The sequence below is a fragment of the Ranitomeya variabilis genome, chromosome 1, assembly GCF_051348905.1.
Source record: "Ranitomeya variabilis isolate aRanVar5 chromosome 1, aRanVar5.hap1, whole genome shotgun sequence".
Classification (NCBI taxonomy): domain Eukaryota; kingdom Metazoa; phylum Chordata; class Amphibia; order Anura; family Dendrobatidae; genus Ranitomeya; species Ranitomeya variabilis.
Window position 1 is genome coordinate 274,948,018 of NC_135232.1, and position 26,443 is coordinate 274,974,460.

The 26,443-nt window shown below is 47.3% G+C and overlaps 1 protein-coding gene across 1 annotated transcript in view; it reads right to left on the reverse strand.

Moving 5' to 3' along the window:
• Positions 1-26,443, reverse strand: part of LOC143815426 (hydroxysteroid 11-beta-dehydrogenase 1-like protein A) — a 70,058-nt gene that overhangs the window by 15,480 nt on the left and 28,135 nt on the right. Inside the window, exon 4 of the mRNA XM_077294592.1 lies at positions 18,045-18,233. Within this exon, the coding sequence (XP_077150707.1) occupies positions 18,045-18,233 (189 nt within the window). The remainder of the gene's footprint in view (positions 1-18,044; positions 18,234-26,443) is intronic.

The window sequence follows — 26,443 nt, forward strand, 5'->3', positions numbered from 1 at the left end:
ATTCAGACGTCAGAATAGGTTGTGTCTTTATTGTGGCGATGCTTCTCATGTCATTTCAGTCTGCCCTAAGCGTACAAAGAATCGCTAGTTCAGTTACCATCAGTACTGTACAACCTAAATTTCTGTTATCTGTGACCTTGATCTGCTCATTGTCGTCATTTTCTGTCATGGCGTTTGTGGATTCAGGCGCTGCTTTGAACTTAATGGACTTTGAATTTGCCAGGCGTTGTGGTTTCCCCTTGCAGTCTTTGCAGAACCCTATTCCTTTAAGGGGCATTGATGCTACACCTTTGGCTACAAATAAACCCCAGTTTTGGACACAGGTGACCATGTGCATGGCGCCAGCCCATCAGGAAGATTGTCGTTTTCTGGTGTTGCATAATTTGCATGATGCTATTGTGCTGGGTTTTCCATGGTTGCAGATACATAATCCTGTATTGGATTGGAAGTCTATGTCTGTGACTAGTTGGGGTTGTCAGGGGGTTCATAATGACGTTCCTTTGATGTCAATCTCCTCTTCCACCTCTTCTGAGGTTCCAGAGTTTTTGTCTGATTTTCAGGATGTATTCGATGAGCCTAAGTCCAGTTCCCTTCCACCGCATAGGGACTGTGATTGTGCTATTGACTTGATTCCAGGCTGTAAGTTTCCCAAGGGCCGACTTTTCAACCTGTCTGTGCCTGAACATACCGCCATGCGGAGTTATGTTAAGGAATCTTTGGAGAAGGGGCATATTCGGCCATCTTCTTCCCCGTTGGGAGCGGGATTTTTTTTTGTTGCTAAGAAGGATGGCTCCTTGAGACCCTGTATTGATTATCGCCTCTTGAATAAGATCACGGTTAAGTTTCAATACCCTTTACCTTTGCTTTCCGATTTGTTTGCCAGGATTAAGGGGGTTAGTTGGTTTACTAAGATTGACCTTCGGGGGGCATATAATCTTGTTCGTATTAAGCAGGGTGATGAATGGAAAACTGCGTTTAATACGCCTGAAGGCCATTTTGAATACCTTGTGATGCCATTCGGACTCTCTAATGCTCCATCTGTTTTTCAGTCCTTCATGCATGATATCTTCTGGAATTATCTTGATAAATTCATGATTGTATATTTGGATGATATCTTGATTTTTTCCGATGATTGGGAGTCTCATGTGAAACAGGTCAGGATGGTGTTTCAGATCCTTCGTGATAATGCTTTGTTTGTGAAGGGGTCTAAGTGTCTCTTTGGAGTGCAGACGGTTTCTTCTTTGGGCTTCATTTTTTCTCCCTCATCTATAGAGATGGATCCAGTTAAGGTTCAGGCCATTCATGATTGGATTCAGCCCACATCCGTGAAGAGCCTTCAGAAATTTTTGGGCTTTGCTAATTTTTATTGCCGTTTCATCGCTAACTTCTCCAGTGTGGTTAAACCCCTGACCGATTTGACGAAGAAAGGCGCTGATGTGACGAATTGGTCCTCTGTGGCTGTTTCTGCCTTTCAGGAGCTTAAACGCCGATTCACTTCTGCCCCGGTGTTGCGTCAGCCGGATGTTTCTCTTCCGTTTCAGGTTGAGGTTGATGCTTCTGAGATTGGGGCAGGGGCCGTTTTGTCTCAGAGGAATTCTGTTGGTTCCTTGATGAAACCGTGTGCCTTCTTTTCCAGTAAGTTTTCGCCTGCTAAACGCAATTATGATGTCGGCAATCGGGAGTTGTTGGCTATGAAGTGGGCGTTTGAGGAATGGCGACATTGGCTTGAGGGAGCCAAGCACCAAATTGTGGTCTTGACCGATCATAAAAATCTGATTTACCTCGAGTCTGCCAAACGGCTGAATCCTAGACAGGCTCGATGGTCCTTGTTTTTCTCCCGTTTTGATTTCGCGGTCTCGTATCTTCCGGGTTCTAAGAATATTAAGGCTGATGCCCTCTCTAGGAGTTTTTTGCCTGATTCTCCTGAGGTACTGGAACCGGTCGGCATTCTGAAGGAAGGGGTGGTCCTTTCGGCCATTTCCCCTGATTTGCGACGGGTTCTGCAGGAATTTCAGGCTGACAAACCTGACCGCTGTCCAGTGGGCAAACTGTTTGTTCCTGACAGAAGGACTAGTAGAGTGATTTCTGAGGTTCATTGTTCTGTGTTGGCAGGCCATCCTGGTATTTTTGGTACCAGAGATTTGGTTGGTAGGTCCTTTTAGTGGCCTTCTTTGTCGCGTGATGTGCGTTCTTTTGTGCAGTCCTGTGGGACTTGTGCGCGGGCCAAGCCTTGTTGTTCCCGTGCTAGCGGGTTGCTTTTGCCTTTGCCGGTCCCTGAGAGGCCCTGGACGCATATTTCTATGGATTTTATTTCAGATCTTCCGGTTTCCCAGAGGATGTCGGTTATCTGGGTGGTTTGTGACCGGTTCTCTAAGATGGTTCATTTGGTGCCTTTGCCTAAATTGCCTTCCTCTTCTGATTTGGTTCCGTTGTTTTTTCAGCATGTGGTTCATTTGCATGGTATTCCGGAGAATATTGTGTCCAACAGAGGTTCCCAGTTTGTTTCTAGGTTTTGGCGGGCCTTTTGTGCTAGGCTGGGCATTGATTTGTCTTTTTCTTCCGCATTTCATCCGCAGACAAATGGCCAGACCGAGCGAACTAATCAGACTTTGGAAACTTATTTGAGATGCTTTGTGTCTGCTGATCAGGATGATTGGGTGGCTTTCTTGCCATTGGCTGAGTTCCCCTTAATAATCGGGCTAGTTCGGCTACCTTGGTTTCGCCCTTCTTTTGTAATTTTGGTTTTCATCCCCGTTTTTCTTCGGGGCAGGTTGAGCCTTCTGATTGTCCTGGTGTGGATTCTGTGGTTGACAGGTTGCAGCAGATTTGGGCTCATGTGGTGGACAATTTGGTGTTGTCTCAGGAGTAGGCTCAGCGTTTTGCTAACCGTCGTCGGTGTGTTGGTTCACGGCTTCGGGTTGGGGATTTGGTCTGGTTGTCTTCCCGTCATGTTCCTATGAAGGTTTCTTCCCCTAAGTTTAAGCTTCGGTTTATTGGTCCTTATAGGATTTCTGAGATTATCAATCCGGTGTCTTTTCGTTTGGCCCTTCCGGCCTCTTTTGCCATCCATAATGTTTTCCATAGATCTTTATTGCGGAAATATGTGGTGCCCGTTGTTCCCTCTGTTGATCCTCCTGCTCCTGTGTTGGTTGATGGGGAGTTGGAGTATGTGGTTGAGAAGATTTTGGATTCTCGCCTTTCGAGGCGGAGGCTTCAGTACCTTGTCAAATGGAAGGGTTATGGCCAGGAGGATAATTCTTGGGTTTTTGCCTCTGATGTCCATGCTGCTGATTTGGTTCCTGCCTTTCATCTGGCTCGTCCTGATCGGCCTGGGGGCTCTGGTGAGGGTTCGGTGACCCCTGTTGTGATTCGGTTCGTGGGCTCCCCCGGTGGTCTCTTGTGGTACTGGTGTCCTGCAAGCTTTGCCTTCTCAGTTCACCTGTTCCTATCAGGATGTGGGAGTATCCTATTTAACCTTGCTCCTCAGTCATTCTAATGCTGGCCATCAATGTATCCAGAGTGATTCTGTTGCATGTTCCTGCTCCCAGTTTTCTGCTCAGCTAAGTTGGACACTTTAGTCCTTAAGTCTATTTTTGTATGTTTTGTCCAGTTTGCACTTATGTGAATCTCTGCAGCTGGAAGCTCTTGTTGGGCTGAAATTACCACTCCAGTGGCATGAGTTGTCACATGAGTTAAGGTAATTTCAGGATGGTGTTTTGAAGGGTTTTGCAGCTGACCGCGAAGTTCTCTGTTGTATCTTTCTGCTATTTAGTTAGCGGGCCTCTCTGTGCTAAATCTGCTTTCATACTACGTGTGTCTTTTCATCTGCTCTCACCGTTATTATATGTGTGGGGCTGCTATCTCCTGTAGGGACATTCTCTGGAGGCAAGCCAGGACTGTGTTTTCTTCTACCAGGGGTAGTTAGTTCTCCGGCTGGCGCGCGGCATCTAGAGACAACGCAGGAATGCCCCCTGGCTACTTCTAGTGTGGTGTGTAGGTTTAGCATCGCGGTCAGCTCTAGTTTCCATCACCCGAGAGCTTGTCCGTTTATTCTATGCTTCTGATGTTTCCTTGCCATTGGAAACCATAACAGTATGGCCAGCCCAAAATGTTTAATCTATAGGCTGAAGCAGGAGAGAAAAGGAACTGTGTGAAACCTTTTTTTTTTTTTTTTTTTTTCCTTCCTCTGAAGTTGCACTCCAGCTCTAATTGCAGTCTCCTGTTTTCCTCTCCTCTTAACCCCTGAATGGCTCAGACTTTATCTGTTGAAATATGGATCCCCAGAGTCTGGCTACCAATTTGAATAATCTTGCCTCTAAAGTTCAGAATATACAAGATTTTTTGTTACATGCTCCTCGGTCTGAACCTAAAATTCCTATACCGGAGTTTTTTTCTGGAGATCGATCTTGTTTTCTAAATTTTAAATACAATTGTAAATTGTTTCTTTCGCTGAGATCTCATTCTGTTGGAGATCCTGCCCAGCAAGTAAAAATTGTTATTTCTTTACTGCGGGGTGACCCCCAAAATTGGGCATTTTCATTGGCACCAGGGGATCCTGCGTTGCTCAATGTGGATGCGTTTTTTCTGGCTTTGGGGTTGCTTTATGAGGAACCAAATTTGGAGATTCAGGCTGAGAAAGCCCTAATAGCCCTCTCTCAGGGGCAAGATGAAGCCGAAATATATTGCCAAAAATTTCGAAAATGGTCTGTGCTTACTCAGTGGAATGAGTGCGCTCTGGCGGCAATTTTCAGAGAAGGTCTCTCTGATGCTGTAAAAGACGTCATGGTGGGGTTTCCTGCGCCTACTGGTCTGAATGAGTCCATGACAATGGCAATTCAGATTGATCGGCGTTTACGGGAACGCAAACCTGTGCACCAGTTGGCGGTGTCTTCTGAAGAGGCACCACAGAGTATGCAATGTGATAGCTTTCTGTCCAGAAGCGAACGACAGATTTATAGGCGCAAAAATCATTTGTGCTTCTATTGTGGAAATTCTACTCATGTTATATCAGCATGCTCTAAACGAACAAAGAAAGTTGATAAATCCTCTGCTATTGGCACTTTGCAGTCCAAGTTTATTTTGTCTGTAACTCTAATTTGTTCGTTATCTTCTATTGTTGCGGATGCGTATGTGGATTCTGGCGCCGCTTTGAGTCTTATGGATTGGTCCTTTGCCAGGCGCTGTGGGTTTGATCTAGAGCCTCTGGAAGTTCCTATACCTTTAAAGGGTATTGATTCTACACCATTGGCTAGTAATAAACCACAATACTGGACACAAGTGACTATGCGTATGACTCCAGACCATCAAGAGGTGATTCGCTTCCTTGTACTGTATAATCTACATGATGTGTTGGTGCTGGGATTGCCATGGTTGCAAACTCATAACCCAGTCCTTGACTGGAAAACAATGTCTGTACTAAGCTGGGGATGTCAGGGAAATCATGGGGACACATCTCTGGTCTCCATTTCTTCATCTATTCCCTCTGAAATTCCTGAGTTTTTGTCTGATTATCGTGAGGTTTTTGAGGAATCTACTCTTAATTCTCTTCCTCCTCACAGAGATTGTGATTGCGCCATAGATTTGATCCCTGGCAGTAAATTTCCTAAGGGTCGTCTATTCAATCTGTCTGTACCTGAACATGCTGCCATGCGAGAGTATATTAGGGAGTCCTTGGAAAAGGGACATATTCGTCCTTCTTCGTCTCCTCTTGGAGCGGGGTTCTTTTTCGTAGCTAAAAGCGATGGTTCTTTGAGACCTTGTATTGATTATAGACTCTTGAATAAGATCACAGTCAAGTATCAGTATCCTTTGCCATTGCTGACAGATTTATTTGCTCGCATTGAGGGGGCGAAGTGGTTCTCTAAGATTGATCTTCGCGGTGCGTATAATTTGGTGCGAATTAAGCAGGGGGATGAGTGGAAAACCGCATTTAATACGCCCGAGGGCCATTTTGAGTATTTGGTGATGCCTTTTGGTCTGTCAAATGCCCCTTCGGTCTTTCAGTCTTTTATGCACAATATTTTCCGTGAATATCTGGATAAATTTATGATTGTGTATTTGGACGATATCTTGATTTTTTCGGATGACTGGGAATCTCATGTTCAACAAGTTAGGAGGGTTTTTCAGGTTTTGCGGACCAATTCTCTGTTTGTTAAAGGTTCAAAGTGTGTTTTTGGGGTTCAGAAGATTTCTTTTTTGGGGTACATTTTTTCCCCCTCTTCTATTGAGATGGATCCTGTGAAGGTTCGGGCTATTTGTGACTGGACGCAACCGACTTCTCTTAAGGGCCTTCAGAAATTTTTGGGCTTTGCTAACTTTTATCGTCGATTCATAACTGGTTTTTCTAGCGTTGTCAGGCCTTTGACTGATTTGACTAAAAAGGGTGCTGATGTTGCAGATTGGTCTCCTGCTGCTGTGGAGGCCTTTCGGGAGCTTAAGCGCCGTTTTTCTTCTGCTCTGGTGTTGTGCCAGCCTGATGTTTCTCTTCCTTTTCAGGTGGAAGTTGATGCTTCCGAGATCGGAGCGGGGGCGGTTTTGTCGCAGAAAAGTTCAGATTGTTCAGTGATGAGACCTTGTGCGTTCTTTTCTCGAAAATTTTCGCCCGCCGAGCGAAATTATGACGTCGGTAATCGGGAGCTTTTGGCGATGAAGTGGGCATTCGAGGAGTGGCGTCATTGGCTTGAGGGTGCTAAACATCAGGTGGTGGTCTTGACTGATCACAAAAATTTGATTTATCTTGAGTCGGCCAGACGTCTGAATCCTAGACAGGCGCGCTGGTCGTTGTTTTTCTCCCGGTTTAATTTTGTGGTTTCGTATCTGCCAGGTACTAAGAATGTGAAGGCGGATGCCCTTTCTAGGAGTTTTGAACCTGATTCCCCTGGTGATTCTAAACCTACGGGTATACTTAAGGATGGGGTGATATTGTCTGCTGTCTTCCCAGACCTGCGACGTGCTTTACAAAAGTTTCAGGCGGATCGGCCTGATCGTTGTCCGCCTGGTAGATTGTTTGTGCCGGATGAGTGGACCAATAGAGTCATCTCGGAGGTTCATTCTTCTGCGTTGGCAGGTCATCCGGGAATTTTTGGTACCAGAGATTTGGTGGCTAGGTCCTTCTGGTGGCCTTCCCTGTCTCGGGACGTGCGTACTTTTGTGCAGTCTTGCGATGTTTGTGCTCGGGCCAAGCCTTGTTGTTCTCGGGCTAGTGGGTTGTTGTTGCCCTTGCCTGTTCCTAAGAGGCCTTGGACACACATCTCTATGGATTTTATTTCTGATCTCCCTGTTTCTCAGAAGATGTCCGTCATTTGGGTGGTGTGTGACCGCTTTTCTAAGATGGTTCATTTGGTGCCCTTGCCCAAGCTGCCTTCCTCATCTGAGTTGGTGCCCCTGTTTTTTCAGAATGTGGTTCGGCTGCATGGTATTCCGGAGAATATCGTTTCCGACAGGGGATCCCAGTTTGTGTCCAGATTTTGGCGGGTGTTTTGTGCTAGGATGGGCATTGATTTGTCTTTTTCGTCTGCATTTCATCCCCAGACAAATGGCCAGACGGAACGTACTAATCAGACCTTGGAGACTTATTTGAGGTGTTTCGTGTCTGCTGATCAGGATGACTGGGTCTCCTTTTTGCCGTTGGCTGAGTTTGCCCTTAATAATCGGGCCAGTTCTGCCACTTTGGTCTCCCCTTTCTTTTGCAATTCAGGGTTCCATCCTCGTTTTTCATCTGGTCAGGTGGAGTCTTCGGATTGTCCTGGAGTGGATACCATGGTGGATAGGTTGCATCGTATTTGGGGGCAGGTGGTGGACAATTTGGAGTTGTCCCAGGAGAGGACTCAACGTTTTGCTAATCGCCATCGTCGTGTTGGTCCTCGTCTTCGTGTTGGGGACTTGGTGTGGTTGTCCTCCCGTTTTGTCCCTATGAGGGTCTCTTCTCCTAAGTTTAAGCCTCGGTTCATCGGTCCTTATAAGATTTTGGAAATTCTTAACCCTGTGTCTTTTCGTTTGGACCTCCCAGCATCCTTTGCTATCCATAATGTCTTCCATCGGTCATTATTGCGGAGGTATGAGGTACCACTTGTGCCTTCTGTTGAGCCTCCTGCTCCTGTACTGGTTGAGGGTGAATTGGAGTACGTGGTGGAGAAAATCTTGGACTCCCGTGTTTCCAGACGGAGACTTCAATATCTGGTGAAATGGAAGGGCTACGGTCAAGAGGATAATTCTTGGGTTACAGCTTCTGATGTTCATGCTTCTGATTTGGTCCGTGCCTTTCATAGGGCTCATCCAGATCGCCCTGGTGGTTCTTGTGAGGGTTCGGTGCCCCCTCCTTAAGGGGGGGGGGTACTGTTGTGATTCGGTTCGTGGGCTCCCCCGGTGGTCTCTTGTGGTACTGGTGTCCTGCAAGCTTTGCCTTCTCAGTTCACCTGTTCCTATCAGGATGTGGGAGTATCCTATTTAACCTTGCTCCTCAGTCATTCTAATGCTGGCCATCAATGTATCCAGAGTGGTTGCATGTTCCTGCTCCCAGTTTTCTGCTCAGCTAAGTTGGACACTTTAGTCCTTAAGTCTATTTTTGTATGTTTTGTCCAGTTTGCACTTATGTGAATCTCTGCAGCTGGAAGCTCTTGTTGGGCTGAAATTACCATTCCAGTGGCATGAGTTGTCACATGAGTTAAGGTAATTTCAGGATGGTGTTTTGAAGGGTTTTGCAGCTGACCGCGAAGTCCTCTGTTGTATCTTTCTGCTATTTAGTTAGCGGGCCTCTCTGTGCTAAATCTGCTTTCATACTACGTGTGTCTTTTCATCTGCTCTCACCGTTATTATATGTGGGGGGCTGCTATCTCCTGTGGGGACATTCTCTGGAGGCAAGCCAGGACTGTGTTTTCTTCTACCAGCGGTAGTTAGTTCTCCGGCTGGCGCGCGGCATCTAGAGACAACGCAGGAATGCCCCCTGGCTACTTCTAGTGTGGTGTGTAGGTTTAGCATCGCGGTCAGCTCTAGTTTCCATCACCCGAGAGCTTGTCCGTTTATTCTATGCTTCTGATGTTTCCTTGCCATTGGAAACCATAACAGACCCCTCTTCAAGGGGGGGGTACTGTTGTTAATTCTGCTCTTGGGCTCCCTCCGGTGGTTGTTAATGGTAGTGCAGTTGTCTTGGGGTTGTAATCCAGGGCAGGTGTTTCTGCTGATTGCAGCTCTACCAGGTATTTAGGTGTGCAGGATCCATTACTCCTGGCCAATTGTCCATTGTTCTTGGAGGGATTGCATCTCTCTCTGGTTCCTCATGCTCTGCTGCCAATTCAGCTAAGATAAGTGTCTGGGTTTTTGTCTCTGTGCACACATGCAGTGTGCTTTGCAATTCAGTGCAATTCATTGTGTTTTTTGTCCAGCTTAGACTTTGTTTGGATTTTTCAGTCATGCTGGATTCTCAGGAGTTGCAGATATACTTGCTATGTCTTTAGTTAGATGTAGACTATTTGTATTTTCTGCTGTGGATATTTTTAGGATTTTAATACTGACCGCTTAGAATTCTGTCCTATCCTTTTCTATTTAGCTAGAAGTGCCTCTTTTGCTAAATTCTGTTTTTCTGCCTGCGTGTGTCTTTCCTCTTATACTCACAGTCAATATTTGTGGGGGGCTGCCTATCCTTTGGGGTTCTGCTCTGAGGCAAGATAGAATTCCCATTTCCATCTATAGGGGTATTTAGTCCTCCGGCTGTGTCGAGGTGTCTAGGACGTGTTAGGCACACCCCACGGCTACTTCCAGTTGCGGTGTCAGTTTAGGGATTGCGGTCAGTACAGATACCACGTACTCCTGAGAAAGTCTCTCATGTGACTCCAAGGTCACCGGATCATAACAGAGACAGTAACGTCACTTCTCTTTAGATGTTTCTGCTCACTCTATGCTCTGTACTATGTTGGATTTGGTGGATTATGTCGGTCCTGCGTGGCAACTTTTTTGTAATAAAATAGTGAACGAGGTGTGTGGGGTAGCAGGGCCATAGTCGTGGCTGACATAGATTGCTCAATTGTGCCCTGGCCCCCATCACTTGAATACAATGTCCCCTTTTTAGCATACCTTCTGCTCTACCTTCTGCACCGTCAGGGTCCCATCGGGGCTGCTGTAGTTCTGCTGCTGGCATTGTTATGCATAAAGAGACAGAGACCAAGTTCAACTTAAAACAGACAACTTTATTGGTTCCTTTTCTCAGCACATCAAAATCCATTACAGCATTGACATAGGGTTCTACACAGCTGATATCCTTCTCTTTCCCTGTGCTCTCCCTCATGTCCTTTGGCATGTTCCCAGCTCGTGCCGTCTGGTCCGAGACCGCAGCATCCTCCCTGTCTAGCTTTACTACTCTTAAGAGTTCCCCTTCCTGTTTCGCACCAGACATAAGGGCTTCTGCTCATGTAGCAAGCTTCCACATGTTAGAGCCATCTGTGTTCCTGTGCTGCTGTAATTTCCAGTTCTCAAGCTCTTGACGGCTGGGCTCTTATCTTGTGAATGTTGCGGAGTCACTGTGCTTTCGCAGACTCTAAGCCCTACAGGACTGTCTGGGCTCCCTGGCACTACTGCCTATGATCAGGAAATGCTCCTGGCTTACCCACAGTAGCCCCTCCAATGTGAACTATGTACACTAATGTACCCCCATCTAGTTTTCTAATTAACATACTGCACTTTCCTATTTACAATATGCATAACAGCATTTGGTAGTAAAACATACACAGTAAGAACATTTAACCGAGAGAAGGGTGTTTTTTTTTTCAGTCTTTGTAACCCCTTACAGAAGGACAGTGTCTTGTTTTATTTCTCCCTGTTTATGTTTTTCAGGTTTCCATTTGTTGACTACGTCGGGCCTGCATGGGAACGTTATTTTTAAAATAAAATTATGAACCAGGGAAAATGTAGGGGAGGGTTTAGTTAAATAAAGATTCTGTATGTGTGGTTTTTCTATTTTTTTTACTGGGTTAGTAATGAGGGGTGTCTGATAGACACCTCTCAATTGCTAACACCAGGGCCTGATGTCAGCTGTGTTTGTGGACAGTACCCAGCTGACATCAAACACATGCACCATTACACTGATTGCCACCGTACCAGGGCAATGAGGAAGAGCCAAACTGAACGCCAGAATTGGCGCATCTAATGTGATGTTCCACTTCTGAGACAGCTGTAGGCTGAGAAGGGCCCAATAACCATGGACCTTCCTAGTCTGATAGTATCAGATCGCAGTTGTATGCTTTACCTTTGCTGGATACGAAAAATGGGGGATACTCCACGTTGTTTTTTTCATTTATGTAATCATAAAAAAATATGCATACATATTAGTGCAGCGCCCCAGAGTCCTGGTCGTTGCAGTAGCATGGTTCAGCCACTAAGGGGGGCCATGCTGCGTTCGATGGCACGGAAGGAGTTCTCTGAGCAGGTATCACAGTCACCAATACATTTCACAGCTGGGCCTCCGGGGGGAGCTAAGGGTGCTATTCATTAGGCCACTCCCCACCATAGTGGGTAAACTGGGGGTCAGGCAGGAAGTTAGAGAGAACGCTGACGGGATTGAACGGAGCAACACCTGGTGGCAGAGGGTGTTGTGAAGGGAGAGACTGTAGGGTCTCTGCCAGGGGTGGGATCCTGGCAGAGGCTTGGCATGGAAAGAACGTAAAGGGACCGTGCCTGCTCAGCATAGCGGCGGTGCCCAAGGAAGGACTAAGAAGCGAGATAGATTGTGCTGAGTGAGAAACGAAATCAAGCGAAAGGAGATACCAGTGAGGGTTGTGCTGAAAGAGGCAGCACCTTACTGAGGCGCACTACCGGTGGCCGGAACGCCGAGGAGGTAAAGAGTTTCAAGCCATACCTCAGACCTACGGCAGGGCAGTTAGCTTGAGGCGGACTGTCTCACGCATCACCCAGGAAGGCAAAGGGGGGTACCAACAGGAGAGGGGCGCAGATAGAGTCCCGGAAGATCTCCGAGCCTCCCCGTCATACGGGTGCGTTCCTACCATAGTATCTGGAGGGACGAGGAAGATCATTGCGAATTAAGTTGTTGTGAGGGAACACGAGAAACAGACACAACAGTTGTGGGGTACTTTCCGTAAGCACAGCAGGGAAGGACTGCAACACATAGCGCTAGAAGGAAGGCACCGATTTCCACCTGCAAGGAGAGCTCTGGAAGTGCCATTGGACCGGCCGGACTTGCGCAGCCTGGTGAGCCGTATTCCGGACTGAGGACCCAGAGAGCTTCAGTAAAGAGGTAAAGAGACTGCAACCTGGTGTCCTCGTTATTTACCGCGACCTGCACCCCACAACTGCACCGCTACAACATCACTTATTGCACCGGACGTCCCCCACTGACAGACAGGGCCACGGACCGGGTCTAGCCACCGTGACAACCCCAGGACTGAGACCTAGAGGCCCGGCTCCGGGTACCCCTCGGCCCTGCGGCGGTGTGGGGGCGCTCCAACTTGGCGTCACGAACAGGATCTACTTAAGCCTGAAGAATCAGGTCATGTGTGCCTAGAGACTGTGATTTACTGTGCTTGGACTGTACTTTATTGCAAGACTGTGTGCTGTGCCATTTGCCGCCAAAATCCGCCGCCATTGCAGCGCTGAGGAAAGCGCAGGAAGAGAAGAGGGGCGTGGAGTGGGCGTAGACGAGCTGGAGAGCGCGAACAGTAATGGCCGCCCAGTCTAAGTATTTCTGTGTCCTGAGGACGTGCCCGTCAACAGCTGAGGTACGCCTCCTGATCTTGGTCGGAGGGTGGAGACCATGGGGACGGGGCCGCCCACGGAAGAGACCGCGGGAAGAAGACGCGGGAGAGGAGAAAAAGATGGCGGCACCCGAAGCACCACGTGGAGCAGAGTCGGCTCAGTCTGAGGCCGCGGCGTCCGAGATAGGCTCCGAGGCACCGCTGCTGGGAGGTCTGACCCTTACCGAGTCCCTGATGGGCCGACCTCCGACGCCGTTATCGGAGGAACGTGTGGCTGCGGCCGAGGCCCGCCAACTGACCCGCCGACTGAGGGCCGATGCCCGCGTGCTCACCCGGGTGGGCCAACCCACCGAGATTAAGCTGTCTCCCATTGCTCCTTACCCGGCTGAAAGCGCCCTACCTGCACCGGGTCTGAAGATCATGCCGGATGCGGAGCACTTACGGCGCCTTATGGCAGAGTGGCGGAGCCGGCCCCAGCCTGCAGAACAAGTAGACTTGGTCAGTGTCCCCGAGATTTCGCCCTCACACTGGGGTGTTGTGGTGGCCTTCCATCCCCAGCAAGGGAGAGGGGTCATACAGGAGATCGGGGAGCCAATCCAGGTCCGGGTGGACCGAGAAGAGGTGGAACCTTCTGGCAGGCGGTCTGATTGCAATCTGGAGCCGGGGGACGCCGTCACCTATACGAGGTGGAGAAAGAACACCAGTGAGACGGGCTGGTTTGCCCGGGGGGTCCAAAGATGTGTCGCCCTCCAGGCTGCTGCTGGGACACCAGAAGAGGATAGTCCTGGAGGAAAGGCAGCGGGACCTGACCCCGCGGAACCAGGGGAAGTTCGACCTCACCGCGCCCCGGAGAGGCGGGTACGTCTACCGACGAGAAGGACCTCCCGGAGAGGGATTCTATCCTTACTGGGACCAGAACGGCGTCCTGGCTCACCTGGCCGATCTGTGAGTCTGGTGAAGCCAGGAAGAAGGTCACCTCCCGTAGAACCTCAGTAAGATTGCTTTATGGAAAATGTAAATAGTTAACTGTTCATTCCTTTAACTGTTCCTGTTTGCTGCTAAACCCGTCTAGGGTTAAAGGTGACCCCTTTGTTGACCCGGGGTCACTGTTGTTTTCCTGAAGTTTATACAGTTTTAAAAAAAAGAGAACTGCAGAAATCATGAACTGCGCATGATTCAAACTTTCCCTTGTAAATAGTTTGCACTTTCTTAAAGGTGCTCCCTACTGGTTTTAGTCAAAAAGACACTTTGCGAAGAAACCGTTCCTACTGGTCCTAGTTAAAGACACTTTGTGAAGATACCGGACCGGAACTTTGCATGAGACTGGTAGGCTGAGAAGACGAGCTACCTCAGAGAGACCTGGTCCCCTCTTAAAGGGGATGTGAAGAATTGTACTTGAAAGCGATACTGTTACAGAACAGTAATGTGGTAATGATGCCTTGAAAAGAAAATGTAACTGTTTTACATGCCGAGTTATATGTGTTGAATTTGTTAAAATGTGAAATTTGAATAATGTTTTGAAGACAGGAAGGATGCAGAGAGCCCGTAGGGGTAGAAATAGAGGTCTGCATAGTTGAAAGTAAGAGAAGTAATAATGAGGGTGAGGATAGAAGGTAAACCCTGCGTCCCCATTGAAAAGTTACTTTGTTGCTAAGGACAGAGAGTGAACCCGTAGGGGTTAGAGAGTGAGTCCTTAAAGGGGCCGAGTAGAGCTGGCTCAGAGTTCTTCAACCGAAAGGAATGTTATGTCTATACTGTGTATAGTAGCGAAAGGCAGTAGGCCCTGGCTGAACAGGGCGGTCCTGTAGAAGAAAGGAGAGGCAGTAGGTCTGGTGCCGTAGGGACAGGCGGTCCTGCAGGTTCACAAGAAGGAGAATGTAAAGTTGAAATGCCTTATAATGTGATTATAGGAAGGCCTTTGATAGACTAAGAGTGTGAGTTTCTTAAAGGCAATGTTAAGTTATTATTTCAAAAATTGCACTAAATAGAATACCCGGTTGGGTAACAGAAGTTATTTATACTCTGTAAATTATAAGGTTAATTATGTTTGTAACGTTACAAGTGTCCTCACCTCCCATAAAGGGAAGCCTACTTAAGTATACTTATTGTTATTTGCACTCAACAAAATTGTATGTCTTTTTGCTAACCTGTATTGTTGTTTTTCTTCCCAGTCCCGGAGTACTGTGTTTAACCAGGGGGGAGTGCAGCGCCCCAGAGTCCTGGTCGTTGCAGTAGCATGGTTCAGCCACTAAGGGGGGCCATGCTGCGTTCGATGGCACGGAAGGAGTTCTCTGAGCAGGTATCACAGTCACCAATACATTTCACAGCTGGGCCTCCGGGGGGAGCTAAGGGTGCTATTCATTAGGCCACTCCCCACCATAGTGGGTAAACTGGGGGTCAGGCAGGAAGTTAGAGAGAACGCTGACGGGATTGAACGGAGCAACACCTGGTGGCAGAGGGTGTTGTGAAGGGAGAGACTGTAGGGTCTCTGCCAGGGGTGGGATCCTGGCAGAGGCTTGGCATGGAAAGAACGTAAAGAGACCGTGCCTGCTCAGCATAGCGGCGGTGCCCAAGGAAGGACTAAGAAGCGAGATAGATTGTGCTGAGTGAGAAACGAAATCAAGCGAAAGGAGATACCAGTGAGGGTTGTGCTGAAAGAGGCAGCACCTTACTGAGGCGCACTACCGGTGGCCGGAACGCCGAGGAGGTAAAGAGTTTCAAGCCATACCTCAGACCTACGGCAGGGCAGTTAGCTTGAGGCGGACTGTCTCACGCATCACCCAGGAAGGCAAAGGGGGGTACCAACAGGAGAGGGGCGCAGATAGAGTCCCGGAAGATCTCCGAGCCTCCCCGTCATACGGGTGCGTTCCTACCATAGTATCTGGAGGGACGAGGAAGATCATTGCGAATTAAGTTGTTGTGAGGGAACACGAGAAACAGACACAACAGTTGTGGGGTACTTTCCGTAAGCACAGCAGGGAAGGACTGCAACACATAGCGCTAGAAGGAAGGCACCGATTTCCACCTGCAAGGAGAGCTCTGGAAGTGCCATTGGACCGGCCGGACTTGCGCAGCCTGGTGAGCCGTATTCCGGACTGAGGACCCAGAGAGCTTCAGTAAAGAGGTAAAGAGACTGCAACCTGGTGTCCTCGTTATTTACCGCGACCTGCACCCCACAACTGCACCGCTACAACATCACTTATTGCACCGGACGTCCCCCACTGACAGACAGGGCCACGGACCGGGTCTAGCCACCGTGACAACCCCAGGACTGAGACCTAGAGGCCCGGCTCCGGGTACCCCTCGGCCCTGCGGCGGTGTGGGGGCGCTCCATTAGTCCATAAACACACTAAGGTCACACTCCGATATCACAGTACTTTAAACAAACTCTTCATAAAAACGGAAGGAAAAGGAATGTATAAGATAATCAATATTTTTATTTATATTTCAAAAATCATACAATAATTCAACAAGAATAAAAGGATGCCTCATGTCATAGAACATGTCATAGAACAGGCCTAATTCCACTACCCACTAATGGTTTATTGTAAAAAAGCCCAAATCTAAATGGTTCCATAACTTGCTGGATTTACTGGGTCATTTAACTGTATATTTATAACACCACCTATGTATACCTTATTGACAATATATGGATAATATAGATCCTTAATAAAGTGCCCCACTGCAAAAGATAGGTATACCTAAGGTGGGTAATAGACAGATGTAAACAATGACCACTAGAAAAAATGCTAGAAAGTGCCTCAGTGCATGTAAACAATATTGCAGATTCAAGTAAGCATGAAAACCAAATGAAAGAAGGTGCATATGAGTTTTCTTTATCGTAGTGGGAAGCCGAAATTGCCCTGTCTCCCACCCCAACACGCGTTTCAACGTTTTCTTCTTCCGGGGGCTGCAATTTTATTATATGTTGGGGGGTTGTTCAATTATATCTGTCTGTCTATCTGGGGGTGCTGCATGTTCTCCTCAGAGTGGAGGCGTATTGAGGCCATGGGAATGCATGGCAGTCGCAGGCATAACTGTGGTGATCAGACAACGTACAGCATTATTGTAAATGGCCGGTATGTGTCGCAGAGGAGAATCCTCTGCGCTGTAAGCCGATAAGGTTGTTCTGGGACCTGTAGTCCCATAAGTATTGTGTAGCTTTAAAGGGAGGCTTACAGGGTTAGTCGGAGAGCTGGGCGGGTCTGACTAACCACACACACCTCCCACCTATGGGAGTGGTTACTAGTATATAATGTGACCATGGTGTGGTCACATGTTAGAGAATGTATGGACCTGATTGGTTCGTGTGTAAGGTTCTGGAAGGCCTGTGTGTTAGACGGTCCCAGGTGGGGATGGACGTCCTGAAGAGCACATGGTGAAGCCTTGGATCTGGTGGCCTGTGAGCTGGTCGGTTCCAAGTGGGGATGGACATCCTGAACAGCACACAGAGAGGCCGTATGTACAGAGTCTGTGATGGCACTGCGCGAGGGAAGCTATTGTCTGTCTGAGGATCTGGACTGGCGGGAGTGAACTGGTCACAGGTACGGTGATCCCAGTTCGGCAGCTTCCCCAGGAGAGAGCACTGACAGGAGGTTATCGTGTGGAGCAGGAGCTCGAGGAAGGTAACCCAGAGTTTGGGAACTGTGTGCACTGACAAGTCAGTTAATAAACTGTGTGGTTTCCCATGGTAACTGGACGAAGTGAGGTCCGGCGTGTATAGAGACTGCAACTCAATGTGAAGTGCTATGGACTATGTGGAAGGTCTGTGATGTGTAACATGGCCTATAGTAGTTTATGCTGAGTGTATAATAAACCACATGCACTGTTTAACTAAGAAAACGTGACTATGTGCCTTCATCCCGTTGTAAAGCGAGTATTCCCCAACCCGTTAGTGATCGCTGCAGTACACTATATAGCATTCATTGCTGTCCAAAAACATTAGAATAACGCAAGTGAAAAAGTGCATGTGAAAACGTATCGAAATGTAACTTTTGTCACTGCATTTTTCCCTGCCTAGAGATGCAGAAATGGTGCAGAAATTTCTGCATCCAACTTTCCAGCTTTTACTTCCACTTGAGATCAAACAAGGCAGGGATCCTCAGGCCCCTCAGGGAATCTGAATCTGTGCACATCTTTTTTGAGTGAGCTATGAGATGGGTGAAGTGTAAAAAGTTTAGAAGCTGTGTGGACTTGGTATACAATCTGAATTCTGCCTCTTGTTTTAGATGTGATAATAACATAGATTGCTACAATGATCTGCATTTACCATCAATATAAACTGTTCTGGTAATCCAAACTAGTAAAGCATACAAAAGTACTGTACAACCAAGCCATTATTATTACCGCTCATCGAGGATATAGCAACGATGCTCCCTTGGGATTCCAGAAGCGCCTTCAGAGCTGTGGACGTTAGTTCGACATAACTGAGAAAATTTATTTTGCTGGAACTCAGCATAGGCTCCACGTCACCTTTAAAATATTCAAAACTTACAGGTCCTCCCGCATGATTTAACACCAGATAATCAAGTCCACCTAAATAAAGAAATAAACTCTAGGTGAACCAATCTATAAAACATCATGATGGATGTAACAAAGTGGCTGAAGACTGTCATCATATCCTAGGTCACAATGTGCCAGGCTTTTTGGATTCAGAAATGTGAAAGCACCTCTATAGCTGGAAAAATTGGAAGAATTTATTATCATTTTTTTCTTATGCTCTGCTTTTTAGAGCTTTACATTATCATCGCTGTCCCCAATGGGGCTCATAATCTATATTCCCAATCAGTATGTCTTTGGAATGTGGGAGGAAACTGGAGTACACGGAGGAAGCCCACGCAAACACAGGGAGAACATACAAACTCCTTGCAGATGTCCTTGGTGGGATTTGAACCCTAGACCCCAGTGCTGCAAGGCTGTAGTACTAACCACTGAACTACCAAGAATGGAACTGGTAGGGAGTAAAGGTACCATCACATTAAGCGACGCTGCAGCGATATAGACAACGATGCCGATCGCTGCAGCGTCGCTGTTTCGTCGTTGTGTGGTCGCTGGAGAGCTGTCACACAGACAGCTCTCCAGCGACCAACGATGCCGAAGTCCCCGGGTAACCAGGGTAAACATTGGGTTACTAAGCGCAGGGCCGCGCTTAGTAACCCGATGTTTACCCTGGTTACCAGTGTAAATGTAAAAAAAAACCACACACTACATGCTTACATTCCGGTGTCTGTCGGGTCCCCCGGCGTCCGCTTCCCTGCACTGTGTAAGCGCCGGCCCTAAAGCAGAGTGGTGACGTCACCGCTGTGTTCTGCTTTACGGCCAGCCAGCGCTGACACAGTGCAGGGAAGCGGACGCCGGGGGACGCGACAGACATCAGAAGGTGAGTATGTAGTGTTTGTTTTTTTTTACATTTACAATGGTATCCAGGGTAAATATCGGGTTACTAAGTGCGGCCCTGCGCTTAGTAACCCGATGTTTACCCTGGTTACCAGTGAAGACATCGCTGGATCGGTGTCACACACACCGATCCAGCGATGTCAGCGGGTGATCCAGCGACAAAATAAGGTGCTGGCCTTCTAGCTCCGACCAACGATGTCACAGCGGGATCCAGATCGCTGCTGCGTGTCAAACACAACGATATCGCTATCCAGGACGCTGCAACGTCACGGATCGCTATCGGTATGTTAAGTTGTTCAGTGTGAAGGTACCTTAATGGAAAATCCTTGCACAAACAATGCTTAGGTTTGTGCCTAGAATATACCCGAGTCACTTCACAGTTAAATGAGACACAGTAAAGAACGTGCAATTCTAACAACATTTAAAAGGGTTGTTCACTACTCAGACAACCCCTTCCTAAATACTATATTTCCCAGTGCAAAATAAAAATAACATATACTCCCCTCCCACTCCGGTGTAATTGAAGTGATATCAATGCCGGGTCTCCCATGGCTATTGTGATGCTGTTTTGCCATGGGGAAGACGGAAGAAAAGGCACATCTAAGGTAAATGAAAGTTTAATTCTTTAATCTATATCCATTAAAATTATAAACAAGGGATTTAAAACCAACGCGTTTCTGGAGAGTCACTTACCCTTAATCATGGCATAAAACTTATATTGCAATGGTCTTAATTAAAGCACAAAAAACAATCATGGTAGACAAACACATGACGTAATTGCAATTAACAGGGAGACCACATGACTGGGGATACACCTGAACACTAATGGAGAACTTAAATCAGTATGTAAATTCCAAGAAAAAAAACCATCTCAAAAACATAAATACATTATATTTAACAATTGATGGGAGTAAAATGTAAATAACAAAATATAAACAATCACACTTTATGTTGAATGAAAACAAAAATAATAAGAATTTTAAAAAAAAATAATAATTTCTTAAATTCATGCCCATAGGGTATTTGCTATCAAGCTTGAGTATCCAATAGCCAGAACTTCAATCTTTTTCAAACTATGCAAGTTTGCCCGCAATTTGACGGTCAAAAGACATTTTTTTAAAGGACAATGCCATTTTGGAATCTGAGTCTACCAGCTTGTCTACCCACACTATTGCATTTTCTGATTTATTTTTCAATGAGCAAAGCACATTTATGTCCTGCCAGCAGTAGCAAGCAGAAAGTCATGGTGTGGATGGCATTTATGACAGTGACATTGTCTTTAAAATTAAGAACCGCACTTATCATCCTCTGGAATCCAGAACACCTGGTAGAAAAAGATTGAAAGAATTTGTATGATCAAGCATCCAAATGAAATTCTATGCATAATAGCACCATTTCCAGCTATCTGCATGAAGTTCCACACTATGTCAGATGAGTATGATGTATTTTGGGGTTGTATCTTTTTGTGCCCCTATTTGTCATTTTGTAAACTGGAATATTTGGGGGTTGAAGCATGTGTGTGGTAACATCTATGCATTTATGTTATGCTGACTGTTATTTTGCATATTTGCTGGAATATTTATCAGGGTCATTGTGTGTCAGCACTGGTCTAATCATTTTCATATTGGGGGATTGTTATTGCAGCTATGATATATCTTTTAGTATTCTAACATATTTGTTTTGAGTGACTTAAGTTGATTTTAATCTCTCCTTTGTATACATTCACACCCTTTTTTTTTGGCCTGTGTTATCATACACTGACACCACTTCATCTTGATATCATACAATGATTACAGGCCCTTTAGCCCTCTGTTTCTGACTATCAGCCTTATAGGGTCCTTATAGGAGTTCAGGTACAGCCATCGTACGAGCGGGGGCGCCAATCTCGCTTTTTCTTAGGGTGCCGACCTCCGCATCTAGGTAGGTGCTCAGAAAGAAGTGGTATCCAGGGAGAGGTCACTCACTTCTTCACATTGGTTTAGTAAGTTTGTTATGACATAGTTGCACTAATATTATCACCTTGTAGTTGTTAACCATTTAGGTGCTGGCAGTTCTGCTTGTTGAGATTTTTTGACTGGGCATACTTCTATCATGAAAGAGGGGTCTTTTTCCTAACATTTTTTCTAGTCTTTTCCGGTATATCATTATTTACATTGACTAGTCAGGTAGAGAGCTTCTATTTTTTGGTCTGCTCTCTTGTATTTTTACAAGCCCGGTTTTTCCTAGGCAATCACCATGCATAATCCCGCCCCCCAACACATCACCACGCATAATCCTGCACCCACCACATCACCACACATAATCCCGCCCCCCCACCCCATCACCACACATAATCCCGCCCCCCCACCCCATCACCACACATAATCCCGCCCCCCCACCCCATCACCACACATAATCCCACACACCACCACATCACCACACATAATCCCGCCCCCCACCACATCACCACAGATAATCCCGCCCCCCACTACATTACCACACATAATCCCACCCCCCACCACATTACAACACAAAATCCCGCCCTTCCACCACACATATTCCCTCCCCCCACCACATTACCACAGATAATCCCGCCCACCCACCATATTACCACACATAATCCCGCCCCCCCGCATCATTACCACACATTATCCCGCCCCCCCACATTACCACACGAGGCTCCGTCCCCACACATTACCACACGAGGCTCCGTCCCCACATTACCACATGAGGCTCCGTCCCCCCACATTACCACACGAGGCTCCGTCCCCACATTACCACACGAGGCTCCATCCCCCCACATTACCACATGATGTTCCATCCACACACATTACCACACGAGGCTCCGTCCACACATTACCGCACGAGGCTCTGCCACCCACACATTACCGCACGAGGCTCCGCCCCCCACATTACCGCACGAGGCTCCGTCCCCGCACATTACCACACGAAGCTCCGTCCCCACACATTAGCACACGAGGCTCCGTTCCCACACATTACCACACGAGGCTCCATCCCCACACACTACCACACGAGGCTCCGTCCCCACACATTACCACACGAGGCTCCGTCCCCCCACATTACCACAGGAGGCTCCGTCCCCCACATTACCACACGAGGCTCCGTCCACACACACTACCACACGCGGCTCCGTCCCCACTAGTGTTGAGCATTCCGATGCTGCAAGTATCGGGTATCGGCCGATACTTGCTGTATCGGAATTCCGATACCGGGATTCCGATACTCTTGTGGTATCGGATATCGGGTATCGCAACAACATTAATGTTAAAATGTGTAAAAGAGAGAATTAAAATAAAAAATATCGCTATACTCACCTGTCCGACGCAGCCGGGACTTCAGCGAGGGAACCGGCAGCGTTGTTTGTTTAAAATTCGCGCTATTACTTGGTTACGTGAATTCCCGGCTTGAGATTGGTCAGGTCGGCCATGTTGCCGGGACGCGGACCAATCACAGCAAGCCGTGACGAAATTATGTCACGGCTTGCTGTGATTGGTCCGCGTCCCGGCAATATGGCCGCCCTGACCAATCACAAGCCGTGACGTCACGGGAGGCTGGACACGCGCCCATTTTAAAATGAGCGCGTCCAGCCTCCCGGCTTGTGATTGGTTGACCGCGGCGCAACCAATCACAAGCCGTGACGTCACGGGAGGCTGGACACGCGCCCATTTTAAAATGAGCGCGTCCAGCCTCCCTGCTTGTGATTGGTTGACCGCGGCGCAACCAATCACAAGCCGTGACGTCACGGGAGGCTGGACACGCGCCCATTTTAAAATGAGCGCGTCCAGCCTCCCGGCTTGTGATTGGTTGACCGCGGCGCAACCAATCACAAGCCGTGACGTCACGGGAGGCTGGACACGCGCCCATTTTAAAATGAGCGCGTGTCCAGCCTCCCGTGACGTCACGGCTTGTGATTGGTCAGGGCGGCCATATTGCCGGGACGCGGACCAATCACAGCAAGCCGTGACGTAATTTCGTCACGGCTTGCTGTGATTGGTCCGCGTCCCGGCAACATGGCCGCCCTGACCAATCACAAGCCGGGAATTCACGTAACCAAGTAATAGCGCGAATTTTAAACAAACAACGCTGCCGGTTCCCTCGCTGAAGTCCCGGCTGCGTCGGACAGGTGAGTATAGCGATATTTTTTATTTTAATTCTTTCTTTTACACATTTATATGGTTCCCAGGGCCTGAAGGAGAGTTTCCTCTCCTTCAGACCCTGGGAACCATCAGGAATACCGTCCGATACATGAGTCCCATTGACTTGTATTGGTATCGGGTATCGGTATCGGATTGGATCCGATATTTTGCCGGTATCGGCCGATACTTTCCGATACCGATACTTTCAAGTATCGGACGGTATCGCTCAACACTAGTCCCCACACATTACCACACGAGGCTCCGTCCCCCCCACATTACCACACGAGGCTCCGTCCCCCCACATTACCATACGAGGCTCCGTCCCCACACATTACCACACGAGGGTGCGTCCCCACACATTACCAAACGAGGCTGCGTCCCCACACATTACCACACGAGGCTCCAGCCCCACACATTACCACACGAGGCTCCGTCCCCATATTACCACACGAGGCTCCTCCCCCCCACATTACCACAAGCAGCACGTCCTTTCTATGTAATTCAACCACTTCAGCCAAGGTAAACATACATTTAATTGCATAATCACCAGCAGCGTTAATTAGATAGCAATGAGCATGCCGAGCATTAGCTGGCTGGAAACATCTAGTATAATTATAAGGAACAAATCCCGCTGTTGGGATTCTTTTATTATGTTCACTTAATAAAGGTTATATTTTAACAGGGTAGTTTTTCTTTAGTAAGCCATTAATTATTTACCCTTGCATATACTGAGTTGTAAGAAGATTTCTAACTGAACATCACAGCCAGAGGACGCGGAACACAGAGCCCGGTGGTGGAACGGGAACAGGTGAATATCGCATGGCTCACCCTATCCTGGCGTGGTCTCTCTGCAAGTCCCTGCTTCTCTGATGGTCTCCGGCGCGTGCCGGCAGCGTGTTCCTGTGTTCAGCGGTCACATGGTACCGCTCATTAAAGTAATGAATTTGCGCGCTACGCCTATGGGAGTGGAGTCACGTCCATATTCAGATTGGATAGTCCAGCTGTCAATCAACACAATGACAGCTCAGCACGCCCCTGTACCAGATTGGATGGCCAAGCTGTCAATCAAAGTACTGTTGGCCCCTGAGACCATTGGAGAAGCAGGGAAGTGAAGAGACCGCGCTGGGAGCAGGTGAGTATGATGTGACAACCACCACTCCTGCCGCTCCCCTTCCCGCGTCAAACCCTGGGACAATGACTCGAGTATAAGCCGAGAGGGGCACTTTCAGCCTAAAAAAATGGGCTGAAAATCTCGGCTTACACTCGAGTATATACGGTAGTTATGTTTTTAGATTGACATAGGGCATAGACTGTTATTGTGAACAGTTAAGCAAGTTGAAGATGAAATGATCTCTAAAATGATCAAAGATATGTATAGAGAAAAAATGGCACAGAGTTTCAGAAAAAGAACATCTCTCCAACCGTTAAGCATGGGGGTGGATCAATCATGCTTTGGGGTTGTGTTGCAGCCAATGGCACGGGGAACATTTCACGGGTAGAAGGAAGAATGGATTCAATGAAATTTCAACAAATTCTTAATTCAAACATAACATCCTCTGTAAAAAAAACCCTGAAGTTGAAAAAAGGATGGCTTCTATAATTGGATAATGTGTCATGGTTCTACCCCTCAGAGTGTCTGGGATGCAATTACTGACAGCTCGGCCGTCAAATTTGGTATAGGGGTGTGCTGAAGCTGTCAGTACTTTGATTGACAGCTTGGCCATCCAATCTGGTACAGCTCTGCTGAGCTGTCATTGTGTTGATTGACAGCTGGACTATCCAATCTGAGACTGTGAGGTGTTGACTGTCTCCAAGTGTTAATTATTCCAGGTGATTGCCATGCTACTTAACTGAGCTGTCTCCCAGACCTCTGCCAGACATAGATTCAGCTTGTGAGATTTGTTCTCCTGTGGCTTGAGTTCTGTATGCTTGATCTGTTGTTGCCTGACCTTGGACTTTGTTCTGACCATCCGTCTGTTTAACCCCTTCATCTATGATCTGTTATCATCCCGAAACTCTGAAAGGAACATTACCTGACCACGCTTTTTTTTCTTCCTTTTGTTTATGACGTACTCTCCTGGCTTCTGACCTTGGACTCCTCGATCATTCTGACTCACTGCTTGGCCATGAGCAGTGACTTGCGTCACATAATGATCCTAAACACGAGTCAAAATCCACAATAGACTACCTCAAAAGACACAAGTTGAAGGTTTTACAATGGCCCTCACTGTCTCCTGATCTGACCATCATTGAAAATCTGTGGTTAGATCTCAAAATAGCAGTGCATGCAAGACGACCCAGGAATCTCACAGAACTGGAAGAATTTTTCAGAGAAGAAAATCCCTCAAACGAGAATTGAAAGACTCTTGTCTGGCTACAAGAACAGTTTACAATCTGTGATACTTGCAAAATGGGGTGCTACTGGGTAATAACCATGCTGGGTGCGCAAACTTTTGCATCGGCCCATTTTCCTTTTTGTAGTTTTTAAAAGGTAAAAGATGAAAAATATACATACAGTATATATATATGCTTTGCCTAAAATACTAAGGAAATGTGTCATCTTTAACCCTTTTAGAGATAATCTCATCTTCAACTTGCTTAACTGTTCACAATAACAGTAATTGTAACCAGGGGTGCCCAAACTTTTACATGCCACTTGTAGTGCAGCGGGGTTGGTGCAGTGCGACAGACAGGCAGGGACCACAGAAATTTCAACGTAAACAGTGTCTTTATTTGCAGACTCACATACAGGCGTGATATTCTCCAGATCACAGCTGGGTTTCCATATATACAGTCCATGTTCAAAACCCATTCCCGTGGACAATGACACCACTATATCTCTTGGTTGCATCAGCTGCCTTGAAGCCCCTGGCTTTCTGTTAGCTCCACACAGACCTGGGAATGCACAGAGCCTGCTGCTCTGCAGCTTGCAAACTCCAAAAACTGACACACCCAAGGCAAAACTGACAGATTTCAATGGAATTGTGGCTATAGAGCCACTTCCAAAACCTGGAGTGGAGAGAAGGATTCACTCCACAACCAAACCTGCAAATCCCTCTAAAAATAAAAGCCTTTAACGGGTTTTCCTAAAAATCTGTCAATACTTGGACCCAAACCATACTCTCTTTTAGATTGCCTTGTGACTCACAGGCATCCTGCTGTGAACACAAGTCACTCCGTACTCATCTTGGGGGAAACATATCAAACCCTCGC